The 19,046-nt window shown below is 40.6% G+C and overlaps 1 protein-coding gene across 9 annotated transcripts in view; it reads right to left on the reverse strand.

The window, feature by feature from the left end:
• Nucleotides 1–19,046, reverse strand: part of APC (APC regulator of WNT signaling pathway) — a 338,974-nt gene that overhangs the window by 127,870 nt on the left and 192,058 nt on the right. For 3 of the 9 annotated variants that reach the window (XM_032335551.1, XM_032335550.1, XM_032335548.1), the window contains exon 1: nucleotides 8,444–8,813. The exons of 2 other annotated variants lie outside the window; for them this stretch is intronic. In XM_032335551.1, coding sequence (XP_032191442.1) covers nucleotides 8,444–8,614 — 171 coding nt within the window. In that variant the 5' untranslated portion in view covers nucleotides 8,615–8,813. Of the gene's footprint in view, nucleotides 1–8,443; nucleotides 8,815–19,046 lie in introns of those variants that run through there. 4 more of the 9 variants (XM_032335553.1, XM_032335549.1, XM_032335543.1 and 1 more) reach the window with 2 other exon arrangements.

The raw sequence follows: 19,046 nt of genomic DNA on the forward strand, positions 1-19,046 counted from the left end.
ACAAACATGTATACTACAACTAACGGGGGATATGTCTTAGGCACGGAAAAAAGACAAAATGAGACAGAGGGAGAGAGGGGTTGGGGTAGACAAAAGCTATACTTTTTTTTTATATGAGCTTTTGCATATTATCTGTACTTCTTATTTTATTTCTTGAATTTCCTATAATGACTATATAAAGCTTTAATAATGGGGTATATAAGAACTGAAGAAAATAATCACAAACCTATGTATCTTATTTTAATTACTTCAAAATATAATTAAAATCTCAATTTTTATCTCACTATGATTTTATTCAGGTAAACTTTTCTAATGGTTAAACTATATAAGTCTATAATTTGCTAATTATTTATAATAATTTCTAATTATACTTAGTGTTGTAAATCATATAACCATAAAAATAATAAAAATTCAATCTCCAAAGATATTTCATCTCCAGTTTTCTGGCTAAAATTTTAAACCAGTTTGCTCCTAAAAGCTAAAAGAGAAAGTGATCTATAAACAGGCTTCAGGCAGTCATTTCTGCTTTGACATAAATAAATTTATTTATGACATAAGTTTTGTCATAAATAAATTTATTTGTAAAAGCAAAATAACTGTCAGTCTCTGAACAAAAGATTATTATGGCTCCTTCTGGTGCAACCATTTTCAACCTCAGTTCTGCCAATATTCTGGTATTTTATGAGCCAGTTTTGAAGTATGTCTTAAGTAATCTGTTATCAATCATAAAGTATAGATGTGTTTAATGCTTAGCATTAGAAATAATAATAAACTGAAGCAAATGTAAGAACATCCCTATATGACTTAACATAGTTTGCATCCCAGTACATTTTAATGAGAGGAAAAGAATAGAGTAGAGGTAAATCTTACATCTTGGGAATTCCACATTCACTTATTCAATACTTTCTGAGCATCTATTTGAGGCCAGGCACTGTGCAAACAACAGAAACAGAACTGAAAACTATAATTTAAGTTACAGGGTTAAACATAACTGTCATTTTACAATTTAAAGCTTTTAATAGACTAACCCAATCCTACTTTTCACTACTTGTCAGCACAAACTTTTTCCCTCTAGTTCTCTGATGTTCTTTTAAAACATTCTAGCTTTCCCTCTTGCCAAACTTCTGCTCAGGCTGCTCCCCAGCCTAAGTGCTTTTTGTCCATTTACCAGCACCTGTAGAACGCTCACCACAAGGTAGGCACTGTGCTTCGAATGAGAAGGAAAAGGACTTTTCTATTTTTTGAAGCCCGGGTTGAGTCCCACTTCTTTCTCAAAAATTACTTATTATCCTCGCCATATTCTGAATGCTGTAACTACTATCTAACATGGTGGCTCCCAATCTTTAATATAAGAAATGATTTTTAATATCAAGATGTTTCACGAATCTTATTCTCACTCCTCAGATGATCTCATCTGGTCCCATAGCCCTAAATACCATCTGTACACTGATAACTTTCAAACATATACCTCCAGCTTTACCTCTCCCTTGAACTCCTAATAGATATGCCTATTCAAAGTCTTGAATATTTGATAGGAATCTCAAACATAGCCACATCCAAAACAAAACTCCTGATTTACAACTCTAAACCTGCTTTCCACCTACCCCCTACCCAACAGCCCATCTTAGTAAAATGTGCCACTTTTCATCCAGTTGCTCATGTTGAAAAACTTGGGCGTCATCCTTTACTTGTTTCCCTCATACTCCACGTCTAATCCATCAGTAAATCCTAATTATTCTACTTTTGTTCTTTAAAGGTTTTATTTTTTTATTTTGAGAGAGAGAGCGAGGGAGAGTGCGAGTGAGGGAGGGGCATAGGGATAGAATCTCAAGTAGACTCCAGGCTGAGTGTGGAGCCCGACATGGGGTTTGATCTCATGAAACTGAGATCATGACCTGACTGAGTCAGTCAGATGCCTTTCTACTTCCTGAGTATAACACAAAGCTGACAACTTCTTTGCTCCCCAATCACTACTACCTTCTCCAAGCAGCACATTTTCAACCCAGATTATTATAAGATTTTTCCTAACTGGTTTTCCTTCTTCCATTCTTGTCTTTAATTTTCAACACAAGTTGGAATAATCCTCTAAAACAAAACAAAACAAAAAAACAAAAACCAACTCAAATCTGGATATTCCCATGCTTGAAACACTATAATGATTTCCATTTCATTCAGAGTAAAATGGAATCTTTAAATGACTTTCAATGCCCTATTTGATCTAGCCTCTGCCTATCCTACCAACTGTCTTAACCACTCTCCCCTTCACTCACTCTGCGTCAGCCACACTAGCCTCCCTGTTATTCTTCCAACATGCCAAAACACTTCCATTTCAGAAGACACTGCTCCTTCTCCCTGAACATTTTCCCTCAGATAGCTCTGCAGCTTACTCCCATCACTTCCTTCAGGTCTCTCAGTTCAAGGGGCCTCTCAAAAAGCCCTTTCCTCACCAATCTATGTAAAGTAGTATCCTGGGGCACCTGGGTGGCTCAGTGGGTTAAAGCCTCTGCGTTTGGCTTAAGTCATGATCCCAGACATTAAGAATACAAAAATAGGGGCGCCTGGGTGGCTCAGTGGGTTAAGCTGCTGCCTTCGGCTCAGTTCATGATCTCGGGGTCCTGGGATCAAGTCCCACATTGGGCTCTCTGCTCGGCAGGGAGCCTGCTTCCTTCTCTCTCTCTCTCTCTCTGCCTGCCTCTCTGCCTGCTTGTGATCTCTCTCTGTCAAATAAATAAATAAAATCTTTAAAAAAAAAAAAAAGAATACAAAAATAATTAAGACAAGGTAATGCCTTGAGACATATAAAAATAATACTTACCGAATATAACATATACTAGAGATAAAAATATAGATTATAAAATTGTAGCACAACAGGGGAAGTAACTGACATTTTACGGGTAGATGTTTAGGGAAAGTTTTAGTAGTGACGATACTTAACAAATACTCACAAAATCAAGTAACAGAAGGTATTCTTCAGTTTACTTTACATGTGAAATGAGGGTTTTAAGTCTCAAAGTGCTACAGTAATTTGCTACCATGAGATAAGCTAGCCTCAGAATGAAACCAAAACAAGGGGAATGACAGAGCTGAACAGATCACAGAGAAACTGAGCCAAGTCCTTGATGATTTCAGGCTAGATAAAGCCTCAGATAAAGTTCAGCTACAAGATCTAATCATTCCCTCTATTGTTTAAGCAGTCTGAATTTGGTTTTCTGTCACTTGCAATATAAGAATACAAATGAATGTCTATGAATTCTTTCAAAAAGCAAAGCACTTGCTTATTTCAAAGTGTAGGGCCACCACTGGCATTTTTGAAGGGATGAATCTTTTAGTATATGGGATTTCTACCCACTAGTTCTCAGTAGGCCCTTACAACCACTGTGACAACCAAAAATGTCCCTATATATTTTCCAAATGCCTAAGGGAAAAAAAAAATCTATTTTCTAATGGTTTTATATGTGCCCATTTCTCTCAGTGGTTCCACGAGGTACACATTAATGTACTTAACATCAACCTTAGGAATAACTGGGTGATGGACAGTAAAGAGGGCATGTGATGTAATGAGTGCGGGGTGTTATATAAGACTGATGAATTGGGGCGCCTGGGTGGCTCAGTCGTTAAGCTTCTGCCTTCAGCTTGAGTCATGATCCCAGGGTCCTGGGATGGAGCCCCGCATCAGGATCCCTGCTCAGTGGGGAGCCTGCTACTCCCTCTACCACTCCCCCTGCTTGTGTTCCCTCTCTCAATGTCTCTCTCTCTTTCTGTCAAATAAATAAATAAATAAAGACTGATGTATCATTGAACTCTACCTCTGAAACTAATAATATATGTTAATTAATTGAATTTAATTTTTTTAAAGATTTTTATTTCTTTATTTGACAGACAGAGATCACAAGCAGGCAGAGAGAGAAGGCTCTCTATCCCAGGACCCTGGGATCATGACCTGAGCCGAAGGCAGAGGCTTTAACCCACTGAGCCACCCAGGCGCCCCTTGAATTTAATTTTTAAAAAAAGTAAAGAAAAACATCAACCTTAGAAGAACAGGGATGTATCACTGAAATGTTTAATTTTACATAATCCAATTTTAATCAGTGATTTATGACTACCTCAGTGTTTGGCCAAAATCCTATGCATAGCTTATTATCAACTGTTGAGGTAAGCGGTGCTATAAGTTTGCTCCTACTATTGGAAAATTCTTACTTATTTAAACTTAATTCTCCACAAAATACTGTAGAGACATGTCACTGATATTATTGGTCGCCTTCCCCTTAGCCATTCACCTAACTTCCTCCTACACTGAAATGCCAGATAATGGTTTTTCCAGCCCCCTTGATAGTAGGACATGAACATGCCAGCATGACATCTGACATAGGGCTTCTGTAAAAGGTTTATTTGCCTAATCAAGAGACTGGAGGGCAAACTTCCTACAATCTTTGGTGGCTATGTGAGACTGTGATGTCTGGAGCAGAAAGAGGAATGTGCAGCAGTAGGAGGATGAACCTAAGCGCAAAGATCAGCACACTAAGGATGAAGATGAAGAGCACCTCAACCCTTGATATAAGGTCATTGTCACTGACTGCCCAGCAATCCTCCAACTCTGGGCTTCCTTTTATGTGAAATACTATTTACTGTTGGTCAGTGTTATGTAACCTGAAGCCAAACTAATATAAGATATATTCAAGATTTCACAGCTGCTGAAAGTGGGAGAACCAAGATGACTGCAGGATTACAGTGGCTGGCTGGGAGAAAGGGGTTCACAAAAGGGAAACTAGAAGGAAGAGAAACATATGCACATATGCACATGTAAACACACAAGGTGAGGGTAGGTGCATTAAAATCAAATTTCATGTGATTCTGTTTGGTATGAGGTAAGCTTATAGCACATCTAAGATAGAGATATATAGCAAGCAATGTGGGAAGTCAAGTTGCAGAATGGAGAAACATCCGCACAAAAATGATGATTTATATCATTAAAAACAGGATACAACCACCAAGAGAACACAGTGAAAAGCACAGAGATCCTTGAGTACATTGGTTACCTCCTGTCATTTTAGATGAGGTTCATCCACTGGTTAGGCCAAGTAGAGTAATTCCACTCCTCTTGACAAAGATACTATGACCGACTTGGCAGCAAGACCTTCTCCATTTGTTCAATCAGAACAGAGGTTAGGACTTTTGGGAAAAGACTAGAAGAGAATCCTTCTCTCTCCCTTTGGAAATAAAGAAGGCTATCACACGAACATTGCTGATAGCCATTTTTTTTTTTCTTACTAGGAGGGAAGCCAGTCTGAGCATAAAGCGCAACCAGGAGGACAAAGTTGACATAGCAGCAGAAAAATGGAACTTCAGCCCTGATGACATAAGCCTATTCTTGAAACCAATTCTATCTGTGCACATGCCAATTATATAAGTCAATACATTCTTTTTGCTTTTAAATTCAGTTTGCATCTTAACTAATGCAGGAACTGCTATGTTTTAAGGGAAGTAGTGCAGGAAATGTGAAAAAATTTTCGGAGACATAAGAGAATCAGGACATACAATGCAGAAGAAACAAGAAATCAGATAATCTTATTCCTGTATAGTATATTTCGCAAATGATCTTAGGGACCAAGGATAACTGAGGAAAGACCATTAGAATTGGTGACTAGGAAGTCATAGGTGACTTTTAAAGTAGCACTTTTAAAGTAGCACTCTGACTACAGAGTGCAAAGTAAGAATAATTAATATTTATTAGGAACTCCATAATGTACCAAACACTTGGGTGGACATTTAACATGTGTTAAACTCCTTCAATTATGACTCTGTAAGTAAGTTTAACATTCTGTTTTATAGATAAAAAATAGAGTGAGTAGTAACTTGCCCACAGCCACATAGCCACTAAGTGGTTTTAATAGACTTCAAACCCAGATTTATCTGGCTCAAAAGTCAATGTTTTTTCTACTACACCAGACTTCTGGAATTAAAGAATAAAAATACAATGGCACAGCAGGCTCAAAATTCAGACTGGCCTCACTGAGTTGCACTCAGCACTGTATTTGACAGCCTTGACACAGAAGCGTATGTATACTCTAGAGAGGGAGAGACTAACGGACAGTTCTACAGAAAGACAGGGAGGGATGATTGTGACACATCTGGAGGGGCCTATTCTTGAAAAAGGGGAAGGGCATTTCTTCCTCTGAGACAGGAGTAAATAAGGAAATCATACTGAGGATAGAAAAGAATATACCTCAGACAGCTGACATTTTTCTCAGGAAAAGAGATCAAGTTATTTGCTATAAAAACCTTCAGGAAATGAGACAGTAAGGAACACAATCAGCACTAAAGACCCAATAGAGAGCAGAGCACCAACTGGTATAAAAACCAACCAATATTCACACACAACTTGTCTCTTGTATCGTTCAGGGGCTCAGGGGTCAAAATGAAAGAGCTAGTGATGAGGCTCATTCTGGATTGGGGACTAGAAAGGTATATCCACAGAAAAGAAAGCACGCTGAGGCATCATTAGTAAAATCTGATGACTGTGGGATCCTGGTTTAGAGAGGCAAATGAAGTCAGCAGTAGGCTAATGGGTTAGATGAACAGAGACAAAGAGGGGTTCATAAAGACAGTGAGTGAGAAGGAGAAAACAGATTCCCTAAGAGAGGAAGAGTAAGAGATTTTAATAACAGTTGTAATCAGAGATGTGTTTTGACATAATCCTTCAAATTATTTTGCCGAGGTAGAGAGCCATTGACTGGAGCTCAGCAGTCCTACTATACCTTCAGCCGAAAGCACAGAATTCAGATAACCCCCTCTAAAAACGTACAGCCCTAGATTGTAGAAAAATGAAGGCTAAAAACAAATGAATGAACTAGCCCATACAGGAATCAAACATAAAAATATCTCCCATTTTTTTGAACTAAACAATTTTATCTCTAAATTTAAAAAATTAAAAAATTTTTTTAAAGAAGGAAATTCACTAAGAGGTCTAAGTCTACAGCAAAGGGAAAGAGATTATGTGTCATGAGGCAGAATGAAAAGTAAACAAATCTGTCAGGCCAATTATACAACCCACATATTAAAGATTGTTAGTACAGAATTCCAATACGGCAAGGATAGTCTGTGTTTAATAACTTGGGAGGGCACCTAGCATAGCTTTAACAAAATGATACTACTCAATTTAATGTTAATAAAATAGTCCACCCATTTGCAATCTCAAAGGAGAAGCTATCAATTATATCTATAATCTCATTTTTACAATTTTGGGATTCTTGAGAAATTATCCAACTACTTCTCTCTCCCTTTGGAACTAAATGACAAAGGCTATCACATGAACCTTGCTGATAGCCATCTTTTTACTAGGAGGGAAGCTAGTCCCAGCATGAAGCCCAAACAGAAGGACAGAGTTGAGATAACTGCAGAAAGACAGAAAATATGGGAAAAACAGCCATGGCAACTTCCTCCACTACCATTTCAATCCTGCAGTTTGCCCTTATAAACTCTGGCAAGAGACCAGGTTATTTAGGACAGTTTCTTACACCATTAATTCTGAGTACCCTTGCCCCCGTAATGAAGGAGGGAGAACTGAGACTGGCACAGCCTAAATTCTGCAGAAAATACCAAGTCCTATAGCGACTGTTAATAGAAACAAAGGAGAATCCATGAAATTTGAGAGGTTTTGAGTTTAAAAAGCTTTTCTCCATTTTAGTTCTTTCTAAATAAAACAAAGAGCGTGTGCAATACGGGTTTCTAAAGCTTCGCTGGTCAATTTGAGCGAACACTGAATAAAAGAATAAATCATTTAACCTTTCCTGTGCTATTACATATCTTACAATCACAAGCCTTCTTTTTTAAAACGAACACTTCCCAATTCTTTCACTAGATCTAGAAAACGTAAGCCCCCGCCTTAAAAGTTCGGAGACCGAAGATTTACTATAGTTAGAGATTAATTTCCATGAACAATCATTTGCATCCCAGGCACCATTCTCTACTTTGCAGTTCAATGGGCCAAGGAGTCTCCAACTCTTCCAACCACCCGTTTCCTGGGGACTTGATTCCCTCATCAAGGTGAAGCTTTTTCTTTGTAAATCTGCATACGAGGCTACCGGGTATTCTTCCCAATTAAACTTTTAAAGGAAGCAAGAGGGTCAAAACCAGGAAGATGGGGAGGCGACTAAAATAGGAGGGGCAACGACCCACCCACCTAAAGCAAAGGAGAGACCGCTTGGAGGGGTGAAGCTTCACCAGGAACCAGGAAAGGTGTGGAGGGCAGCAGGCGTCGCGACCCCCACCCACTGTGTGAGAATGGAGGGCTTGCAAAGCCAGGGTCCAGCTGGAGGCCTGAAAGGGGGCACAGGGCGGAGAGAGGGTGGGACGTGGAGACGAGAGAGCGGCAGAGTCCGGCCGAGCACCACTAAGGTCTGGAGCAACGGCGAGGCAAAGACACCAAAGCTTGCGCTTCACTCACCTGCCAGACGCTCGCCCCGCGGCCAGAAGTACGGACGCCGCCTGGGCGCTTCCTCTCCTGCGGGACACAGCCGCTGCCGCTGCCGCTGCCGGAGCTCCAGGACCCGAGAGGAGAGGGTGGTGCAGAAGCAGGCAAAGCGCCGACCGGACCCGAGCCCAGAGAGGCGTACATAGGGAGCGCCGGGGGTCCGGGAAGGCAACTCGGTGCTCCACCTTCCTCAGCAGTAACTAACAACGCCTCCCGGGAACAGCATCGTGCCAGCCTCGGCCCGCTGCTCCCGGGCCTTCGCCCGCAGCTCCCCCCAGCAGCGGCCGGGTTTCCGGCGGCCACACTCCGCCCCCTCGCTACTTGGCCTCCGCCATCTTGTTGGAGGCGGGAAGAATGCAGCGCGCATGCGTGCGTGGGGATCGCCGGCGTCCTCCTGCCCCGCAAGGAGGGGCTGGAATGCGCAGTCGCTTTGCCGCAGCGCTCTCAGACCCCTTGGTTATTTGCGGTCCTGGCGCTTGCGGGCTTGCTACTTGGGATGCAGAATCTCAGTCGCCAGACCTACTGGCCTTTCTTTGACTGGTTAGCGGCCCAATTAATAAAACCCTTCTACACACCCACAGTTATTCAGCAAACACCTATCTAGCACCTATAGTGTGAACCGTTCTAGGCTAAGTGCTGATGATGGATTGATAAAACCTGGTTCCAGCCCTAACGGAGCTCATAATCTAGCAAAAAAGACAAAGATGAACGAGTAATTCTCATTCTTGTTTTGTAGCTACGTACCACCTCCTCTCTCTCACCCACCCCCATTTTAATTCAAAGCATACCTATTCTGGGAGGTCTCGTTTGTCTCACACAGTTTTACCTGTTCTTTGCCTTTAATTACCTCTCTAGCTTAATTGCATTCAACATTAATTCAACAAATAATATTTGAGTTTCTATTATATACTTAATATTGTCGTAGGCTCCAGCAGTAAGAACTATAAATTCATGGAACTTACATTCTAGTGGTAAAGAATGGACAATAAAAGACAAATCACAGAATTAACGTTTGACAGTGATAAGGGATGGGAAAAGAGCAAACCACCAAAAGATGAAGGAGAGTGAAGGGCGGTAACTGGCAGTCTCTCTCTGGAGATGACATCTGATCTGAGACTGACCATAGGGGCCAGGAGCCAAGAGAAGATCTGGGTCAGAGACATCCAGGCAGAAGAAACAGCAAAAGCAGAGTTCTGAGGTGGGAATGAGACCAGGAGGTAAGAGGGACAAAGAGAATAGGTGGCATGGACAGTGGGAGGAGAGAAGGTCAGGTGTCAAATTAGGTAGGGCATTGAGGCCATGGTAGGAGTTGGATTTTTACCACAAGGGCCCTGTCTGCCTTGCTGACACTGTCACAACTGCTTTACAAATACTAATACTTCCTGACTGCCTATGCTTTGCATGTGTTGATCCCACAGTCTTGAAGATCCTTACTATTGTTCTGTAAATGTCTAGCTTGTCATCTTTCAGGTTTTAGTGTAACTGTCAGCTCAGAAAGGCCATATCCTTCCTCAACTACCTCTCACTCCTGCTCTCCAGTTAGTTTCCACTATTGCACCTGATCATTTCTTCCATGGCACTCCACATTTTTGTTTTGCTATTTCACCCATCCCCACCCACCTCTCTGGCAACCTAGTTTGTTCTCTGTATTTAAGAATCTGGGTTTGGGAGGTGCCTGGGTGGCTTCATCTGTTAAGCACCCAACTCTTGATTTCAGCTCAGGTCACCATCTCAGGGTGGTGGGATCAAGCCCCAACTGAGCCCCATAACACGCTCTGTGCTCATTGTGGAGCCTGCTTAAAATTATCTTGCTTCCTCTCCCTCTCTGCTCACGAGCGGGCTCGCTATCTCTCTTTCTATCTCTCTAAAAGAAAAAAATCTGTTGGGTTTTTTTGCTTTTTGGGTTTTTTTTTGTCTCTTTTTTCCTTTGTTTAACTGTTTTGTTTCTTAAATTCTACATGAGTGAAATCATGTGGTATTTGTCTCTAACTTCCGTACCAGGTCCATCCATGTTGTTGCAAAGGGCAAGATCTCATTTTTTTTTTTTAAACAGCTGAGTTATATTTCATTTTATATATATCTCACACCTTTAGCCATTCATCTATGGAGGAACATTTGGGCTGCTTCCATATCTTGACTCTTGTAAATAATGCTGCAATAAACATAAGGGTGCATGTATTTTTTCAAAATAGTGTTTTTGCTTTCTTGAGGTAAATACCCAGTAGTGGAATTACTGGGTCACATGGTGGTAATTCTATTTTTAATTATTTGAGGAACCTCTATGCTATTTTCACAGTGGCTGCTCCAGTTTGCATTACCACCAATAGTGCAAGGGTTTCCTATATCTCCACATCCTTGACAATACTTCTTCTCTCTTGTCCTTTTGATTTTAGTCATTCTGACAGGTGTGAAGTGCTATACCATTATGGTTTGGATTTGCATTTCCCTGATGATTAGTGATGTTGACCATCTTTTCATGTGTCTGTTGGGCATCTGTATGTTTGTATTGGAAAAAATATATATTCAGGTCTTCTCCTCATTTTTTATATGGATTATTTGTCGGTTTTTGCTTTTGAAGTGTTTAAGTTCTTTATATATTTTGAATATTAGCCCCTTATTGGATATATCATTTGCAAATATCTTCTCTCATTCAGTAGGTTGCTTTCTCATTTTGTTGATGGTTCCCTTCATTGTGACAGCCTTTTCTTTTGATATAGTTTAATTTGTTTTTGTTTCCCTTCCCTGAGAAGACATATCTAGAAAAATGTTTTTACAGCTAATGTGAAAGAAATCACTGCCTAGGTTTCCTTCTAGGATTTTTATGGTTTCAGGTCTCACATTTAAGTCTTCAATCCATTTTGAGTTTATTTTTGTGGATGGTGTAAGAAGGTGGTCCAGTTTCATTCTTTTGCATGTAGCTCTCCAGTTTTCCCAGCACCATTTGTTGAAGAGCCTATCTTTTTTCCCCATTGTATATTCTTGTCCCCTTTGCTGTAGACTAATTGACCATATATGAGTTTATTTATCTCTCTTCTGTTTCATTGATCTATGTGTCTGTTGTTTTGGTGCCAGTACCCTACTGTTTTGATTACTACAGCTTTGTAGTATAACTTGAAATCTGGAATTGTGATACCTCCGATTTGTTGTTCTTTCTCAAAATTGCTTTGGGTATACAGGGTCTTTAGTGGTCATACATATTTTAGTATTATTTGTTCTGGTTCTGTGAAGAATGTTGTTGGTATTTTGATAAGGATTGCATTAAATATGTAGATTGCTCTGGATAGTATGGACATTTTAACATACTTGTTCTCCCAATCAATGAGCATGGAAAATCTTTCCATATGTTTGTATCATCTTCAGTTTCTTTTCTCAGTGTTTTATTGTGTTTGAAGTACAAGTCTCCCACCTCCTTGATAAGTTTATTCCTAGGTATTTTATTATTTTGGGTACAATTGTAAAGTGATTGTTTTCTTAATTTCTCTTTCTGCTACTTTATTAATAGTGTATAGAAATGCGACAGATACCTGTATATTAATTTTGCATCCTGTGACTTTACTGAATTCATTTATCAACCCTAGGAGGTTTTAGGTGGAATCTTCAGGGTTTTCTGCATGTAGTATTATGTCATCTGCACATAGTGAAAGTTTTACTTCTTCCCTACCAATGTGGATGAATTTTATTTTTGTTGTTGTTGTTTCCTGATTGCTGTTGCTAGGACTTCCAGGACTGTGTTGAATAGAAGTAGTGAGAGTGTACTCCTTGAAACATACAACCTTCCAAAACTGAATTGGGAAGAAATAGAAAACTTGAAGAGATCAATGACCAGCAATGAAATTGAATCAATAATGAAAAATCTCCCAAAAAACAAAAGTCCAGGACCAGATGGCTTCACAGGTAAATTCTATCAAACATTTAAAGAATTAATACCTATTCTTCTCAAACTATTCCAGAAAATAAAAAAGGAAGGAAAACTTTCAAATTCATTCTAAAAGGCTAGCATTACCCTGATACCAAAATCATATAAAGACACTACAAAAAACCCACAAAACTACAGACCAATATCTCTGATGAACATAGATGCAAAAAACCCTAAACAAAATATTAGCAAATCAAATCCAACAGTACATTAAAAAGAAAAAATCATTCATTATGATCAAGCGGGATTTATTCCAAGATGTAAGGATGGTTCAATACTCACAAATCAATCAGTGTAATATATGGTATTTACAAGAGAAAGGCTGAAAGCCATGTGATCATCTCAACAGAGGAAAAAAAAAAGCACTTGAAAAAATACACTATTTTTTTAAAGATTTTATTTATTTATTTGACAGAGAGGGAGAGAAAGAGCGCGTGAGCGCACAAGCAGGGGGAGAGGCAGAGGGAGAGGAAGAACCAGGCTCCCTGCAAAGCAGGAGAAGCCCAATATGGGACTTGATCCCAGAACTCCAGGATCATGACCTGAGCCGAAGGCAGTGGCTTAACCATCTGAGCTACCCAGGCACACCTTAAAAAAAAATACACCATTCATGATACAAACCCTCATCAGAGTAGATCTAGAGGGAACATACCTCAATATAATAAAGGCCCTATATGAAAAACCCACAGCTAACATCTTCTTGATGATGAAAAGCTGAGAGCTTTTCCTCTATAATCAGGAATAAGACAAAGATGTCCACTCTCAACACTTCTATTCAACATATTGTTAAATTATATATTCACTGTCCCACTAAAGTGTGAACTCCATGAGGCGTGACAATGTTCTGTTTACCCATGAACTCCCTGGGCCTAGCACCATGCCTGGCATGGGTGGTTACTCAATAAATGTCCGCTGTGGGGCGCCTGAGTGGCTCAGTGGGTTGGACCTCTGCCTTCTGCTCGGGTCGTGGTCTAGGGGTCCGGGGATCGAGCCCCGCATTGGGCTCCTTGCTCGGCGGGGAGCCTGCATCTCCCTCTCCCTCTGTCTGCATACTTGTAATCTCTATCTCTCTGTCAAATAAATAAATAAAATCCTTAAAAAAAATAATAAATGTCCGCTGAATTGATGAAAGTTTGTCAGCCCTTAGGTAGTCAGTGGCATTCAACATTGCTTTTCACTTGGCAGTTTTTAAAATGAAACGCAAGTCATTTCCTATTTCTATGTCTCCTCAACTAGATTTACACATAGGAACTTTAAAGGGTGGGGGGAGGGGAGAATAAGATGGAGAAGAGTAAGTGATGGTGGGGCAGTGGGCAGATTGTATTGCATATGTTTGCAGGACTGGGGAAAGGAAGGCTTCAGTGTAATGGAGTGCCTATTTTATGTGCTGTGCACTATGCTGGGTACTTAATCCTCACCACAGCCCTGCTAGGTAGTAACCCTCATTTTGATAAATAGAAAAATCCAGAGATTAAGTCACTTGCCCAAAGTCGCATATTAAGAGACAGCACTGATCTTAAAGTCCATGCTCTGGCCATCTAGAGAAACTGGATTTGGAGCTGGGCCTATCTGGTGATTTGACTCTATCATTAGCATGCTTTCCTCAGAGATGGCAGCTACTGCCATTTACGAATCCTGGTAGTATTGCTATTCTCGTAGGTTCTCCACAAAGGGCCTGATTGGAAATTGCTGTCATTATTTTCTTTTGGACTAGAGCAGAGCTCATTTTACCATTTCCTTCAGATGTTTTTTTAGAGATTTATTTTTCTTTTTATTAATAAGCTCTATACATTTCATCAAAGGAAAAAGAGAGAGAGAGATACCAGAAAAATGGGTACATATCCTAACTGCTAGCTTCATCCCCTTGGTTAGGCTTGTTCCTGAACGGCTAGATCTCTCTTCTAGGTCCCAAGTAATACTTTAGACATCAAAGACAGTTCTCTGGCAAAGAATGACAGGCTCACCCCAACAATCACTTATCCCATTTACTCATCAAAATTACACACCATCATTTTCTTCTAAATAGGATAACCGCCTCAGGATAGCTGGGGAGAACTACAAGAAAGGATGGTATTGCTCTCTTACATCTGGGGCCGTTCAGTCCTTGTATGAGGGAAGTAATAGACTAAAACTCATGACAATAGACACTTGTCAAGTGAACCCAGCAGGTCCATATGCAAACCCAGTAGTAGGTGGGAATACATACCTGAAAAGACTCTCTCACCCTCCACCTCACTGTAGTGTAGTTCTTCCTTGGAGTAAATCCCAGAAACAAGACGATGTCTTCAGTTTCTGTGGTATTCTCTCCTCTTATGGTGACCATCTGTTATGGGTGGAACATGCTCTCTCCCAACCCCACGAAAAAAAGGATATGTTGAAGTCCTAACCTCCAGTATTAAAGAATATGAACTTATTTGGGAATAGGGTCATTGCCTATGTTATTGATTAAGTTAAAATGAGGTCATAATGGAGTAGAATGGACCCCAAACCCAATAGGCAGTGTCCTCCTAAGAAGATTGCTGTATAAAGGAAGAGACACACAGGGAGAAAGCTGTGTGGTGACAAAGGTGGAACCGGACAGCTTGCTGGCAAACCACCAGAATTTAGGAAAAGGCCAGCAAGAATTTCCCTACAGGATGGGGCGCCTGGGTAGCTCAGTCGGTTAAACATCTACTTTCAGCTAAGGCCATGATCCCGGGGTTCTGGGATCGAACCCCACATAAGGCTTCCTATTGAGTGGGGAGCCTGCTTCTCCCTCTGCTTGTCACTCTACCTGCTTGTGCTCTCTCCTTCTCTGGAATAAATGAAAAAAATCTTCAAGGAAAAAAAAAAGAATTTCCCTACAAGTTTCAGAGGGAGGACGGTCCTGCCCCTTGACTTCAAACTAATGGCCTCCAGTCCTGTGACAATCAACTTCCATTGTTTTAAGCCACCGGGTTCATGGCACTTTGTTACAGCAGTGCTAGAAATGAATACATTATCTTATGTATATGGCAGGGGCCCCAAATACAAGGAAGGGGTGGGAAGGGCAGTGAGGTCTGGGCTACTGTCCCAATTTGGCAACAGACCAGCAGCAAGACCTGAGGCTAGTCACTCCACCCTACTGAGCAAGCTTCCTCATCCGTGTGAACAGGGATAATGACAGCTGCTGAGTCTACCTCAGAGATCTACAGTGATAACTACCAAGTCTTCCACCAGAGATGCTATGACAAAGTTGGCCTGACAGCTACGGAGAACCAACAATGTAAGAGACAGCGCGACTGCCATGGGGAATTTCACACTCTGGCTGAAAGATCCTTTCCTATATAAGATAACCAGCATAAGCCAAGGGCCAAGTGTGTGCTTTGGACTTGATTCCCTATTGATATCAAAAGGAGGAAGGATCACTGTGGACTGGGGTAGAGAAAAAGCCTTCATAAAGGACCTTAGCCAAAAAGGGATTGATTAGAAGAATACTGGATATCTGCAGGGTGTTCAGGAACAATACTGGACGTTATGCCCAGAAGTAGTCCAAGAAACCACCCCTGCAGCCACTCTGAGGTATAGATAACAAAAACTAGGACCACCAACAGCACTTGCCCTTGACACTGGCTGATGCCATTCCCACCTGGAAACTAGATACAGTCTCTATTGTTGCCACTACTCTCAATAGAACAAAAAGGGTCACTGTGACTTAACCACACTTGCTTTCAGTCCCAAGCCTGGGGGCAAATGATTGACACAGCCTAGTCATATGTTAACAGTCTCGCTCGATGCTGTTGAAATATAGAAATACAGAAATAGAAATGTAATAAAAGCCTCATATATAATCCTAAATTTCCTAGTAGCCTCATCAATAAAATCATAGAAAGAAGTGAAATTAATTTTAATAATATGTTTTATTGAACCCAATATATCCAAAATATTATCATCTCAACATGTGACACCAGTTGCATTTCAAGGGTTCAATAGCTATGTGGCCAGTGGCTATCATATTTGATAGTATAGCTTTAATAGGAAACCCAGCAAAATAAGTGTACTAAGTGGACTTGTGGTTTCCACAGTGAGACGTGGGTTCTGCTTCAGAAGGAAGGCCATTTCCCTAACACAGGAAGGGGGTTCAGGGGCAATCTTGTGGATGAAAGATACACTTGAATGAAAACCAAGACTAGATTATAGAAAAAAAATGAAGGACTTAATTTTAATGTGTAGTGACTGGGAGCCACTGACTGGGGAAGTACTTTGAAAAGATTAAGAGGGGCACCTGGCTGGCTCAGTAGGTTAAATAAAGCCTCTGCCTTCAGCTCAGGTCATGATTCCAGGGTCCTGGGACTGAGCCTTGCATCAGGCTCTCTGCTCAGCAGGGAGCCTGCTTCCTCCTCTCTCTCTCTCTCTCTCTCTCTGCCTGCCTCTCCCCCTACTTGAGATCTCTGTCTGTCAAATAAATAAATAAAATCTTTTAAAAAAGAAAAAAGAAAGAAAAGTTTAAGAAAGTTACCACACAGATGTAGATGTAACTTTAAGAACACCACAATTGGGGATGCCTGGGTGGCTCAGTCGGTTAAGTCTCTGCCTTCAGCTCAGGTCATGATCCCAGGGTCTTGGGATGGAGTTCGCATGGGGCTCCTCGCTCGGCAGGGAGCCTCCTTCTCCCTCTGACTCTGCCTGCTTGTGCACGTGTGCTCTCTCTCTCTCTCTCTCTTTCTCTCTGACAAATAAATAAATAAAACCCTTAAAGAAAAAAACCCAAAAAACACTAGAATTGGGATTAGGAGTCCTGAGTTTTAGTTAGGCTTCTTATCTATGAAGTCCTAGGCAAGCTGCCTCTATGAATCTTCTCACATTCAGAAATGGGGATGATGATATCTATCTCTCGGGCTTGTGAGGATTCAGTGAAATAATGTATGTAAAATGCACAACAGCTAGCAAGCACTCAATAAATGTTACTTGAATCTGAATGAATCTGAATATCTAGTTGGAGATTTAGATAAACAGTAAGGAGGTTGAACTCTTTCCCCAAAGCCAAGAGGAATACTCTAGAATAAAAGCTAGAAATATGTATTTCAGATATTTCAATTCTGCCTCAGTTTGGACCAGTTAAAATATGTACTTGTTTCAATGAACAAAGGAAAAAAAAGAGACAAACTAGGAAATAGACTTTTTTAACTCTGGAGAACAAACTGATGGTTATCAGAGGGGAGGTTGGTGGAGGGATGGGTGAAATAGGTGAAGGGGATTAAGAGTGCACTTAACCATGATGAACACTGAGTCATGTACAGAATTGGACACCTAAAAGTAACTTAGCACTATACGTTAATGATACTGAATGAAAATGAAGAACTTAATGGGGTGCCTGGGTGACTCAGTGGTTTAAGCCTCTGCCTTCAGCTCAGGTCATGATCTCAGGGTCCTGGGATCAAGTCCCACATCGGGCTCTCTGCTCAGCAGGGAGCCTGCTTCCCCCTCTCTCTCTGCCTGCCTCTCTGTCTACTTGTGATCTCTCTCTATCAAATAAATAAATAAAAATCTTAAAAAAAAAAAGAAAGAAAATGAAGAACTTAAATAAAAATATGTACTTGTTTCCTCAGTAGCCCATTTCTTCCTTATAGCCATTACTGGCCATTTCTGGCTAGGGGCAGTCTCTCCTTCTATGGTCCAGAGTTCTCCTTTGGGTAATGTGACAAACAGATTGTTGGACTCGTGCCTCAGCCTCTTCATAGGTACATACATGAGGGCAGAGGCCACATCTCATTCATCTTTGTGTTTTGGGAGTTTTTTTGTTTAAGGTGTATTTGCTTATTTGAGAGAGAGAGTGGGGGCAGTGGCACAGGGAGAGGGAGAGAGAGAATCTCAAGCAGATTCTCCGCTGAGTATGGAGCCCAATGTAGGGCTGGATCCTACGTCCCTGAGATCATGACCTAAGCAGAAATCAAGAACCTGATGCCTTCGGGCTCTCTGCTTGGCAGGGAGTCTGCTTCCTCCTCTCTCTCTGCCTGCTTGTGATCTCTGTCTGTCAAATAAATAAATAAAATCTTCAAAAAAAAAAAAAAAGAAAAAAGAACCTGATGCTTAAGTGACTGAGCCACCCAGGTGCCCCTCATTCATCATTGTATATATCCCCCCATATTTTCTTGAACTGGAAGCATCCAAGCAGACAAGATCAGAAAAATTTGGTACTTTTCTTTAAGATTTTATTTTTAAGTAATCTCTACACCCAACATAGGACTCAAACCCACAACCTTGAGATCAAGAGTCACACACATTCCACCAACTGAGCCAGACAGAAATTTGATAATTTTAGAAATCGGATAATGAGTACTATGAATACTCATTATTACTATTCTCATTACTTTTATGTTTGTTTGGAAATTCTCATTATAAAAAGTTTCTTAAAAATCCAAGAAATTTTTGCTTTAAGACAGTGGAACAAGCTTATTTCTTTCTGTATCCCATTAAAATGCCAGCAGGAGGGCTTAATTTTCTATGAAACTAGTGGAGGTTAAACTTCAAGGACCCCTGATTGCACAGGTCTTTTTCAAGGTCCCAGAAGGTGCCTTAGCAATATGTTCATATTTGTAAGTTTTTCTAAAACCTGCAGAAGCAATATATTTCAATTGTATTGGTTAAGGTCATTGTCTCTTCTGATTTCCGCTCTGGCACAGTTTTCCTTGTGTCAGGTAG

Source organism: Mustela erminea, chromosome 3, assembly GCF_009829155.1.
Source record: "Mustela erminea isolate mMusErm1 chromosome 3, mMusErm1.Pri, whole genome shotgun sequence".
Classification (NCBI taxonomy): domain Eukaryota; kingdom Metazoa; phylum Chordata; class Mammalia; order Carnivora; family Mustelidae; genus Mustela; species Mustela erminea.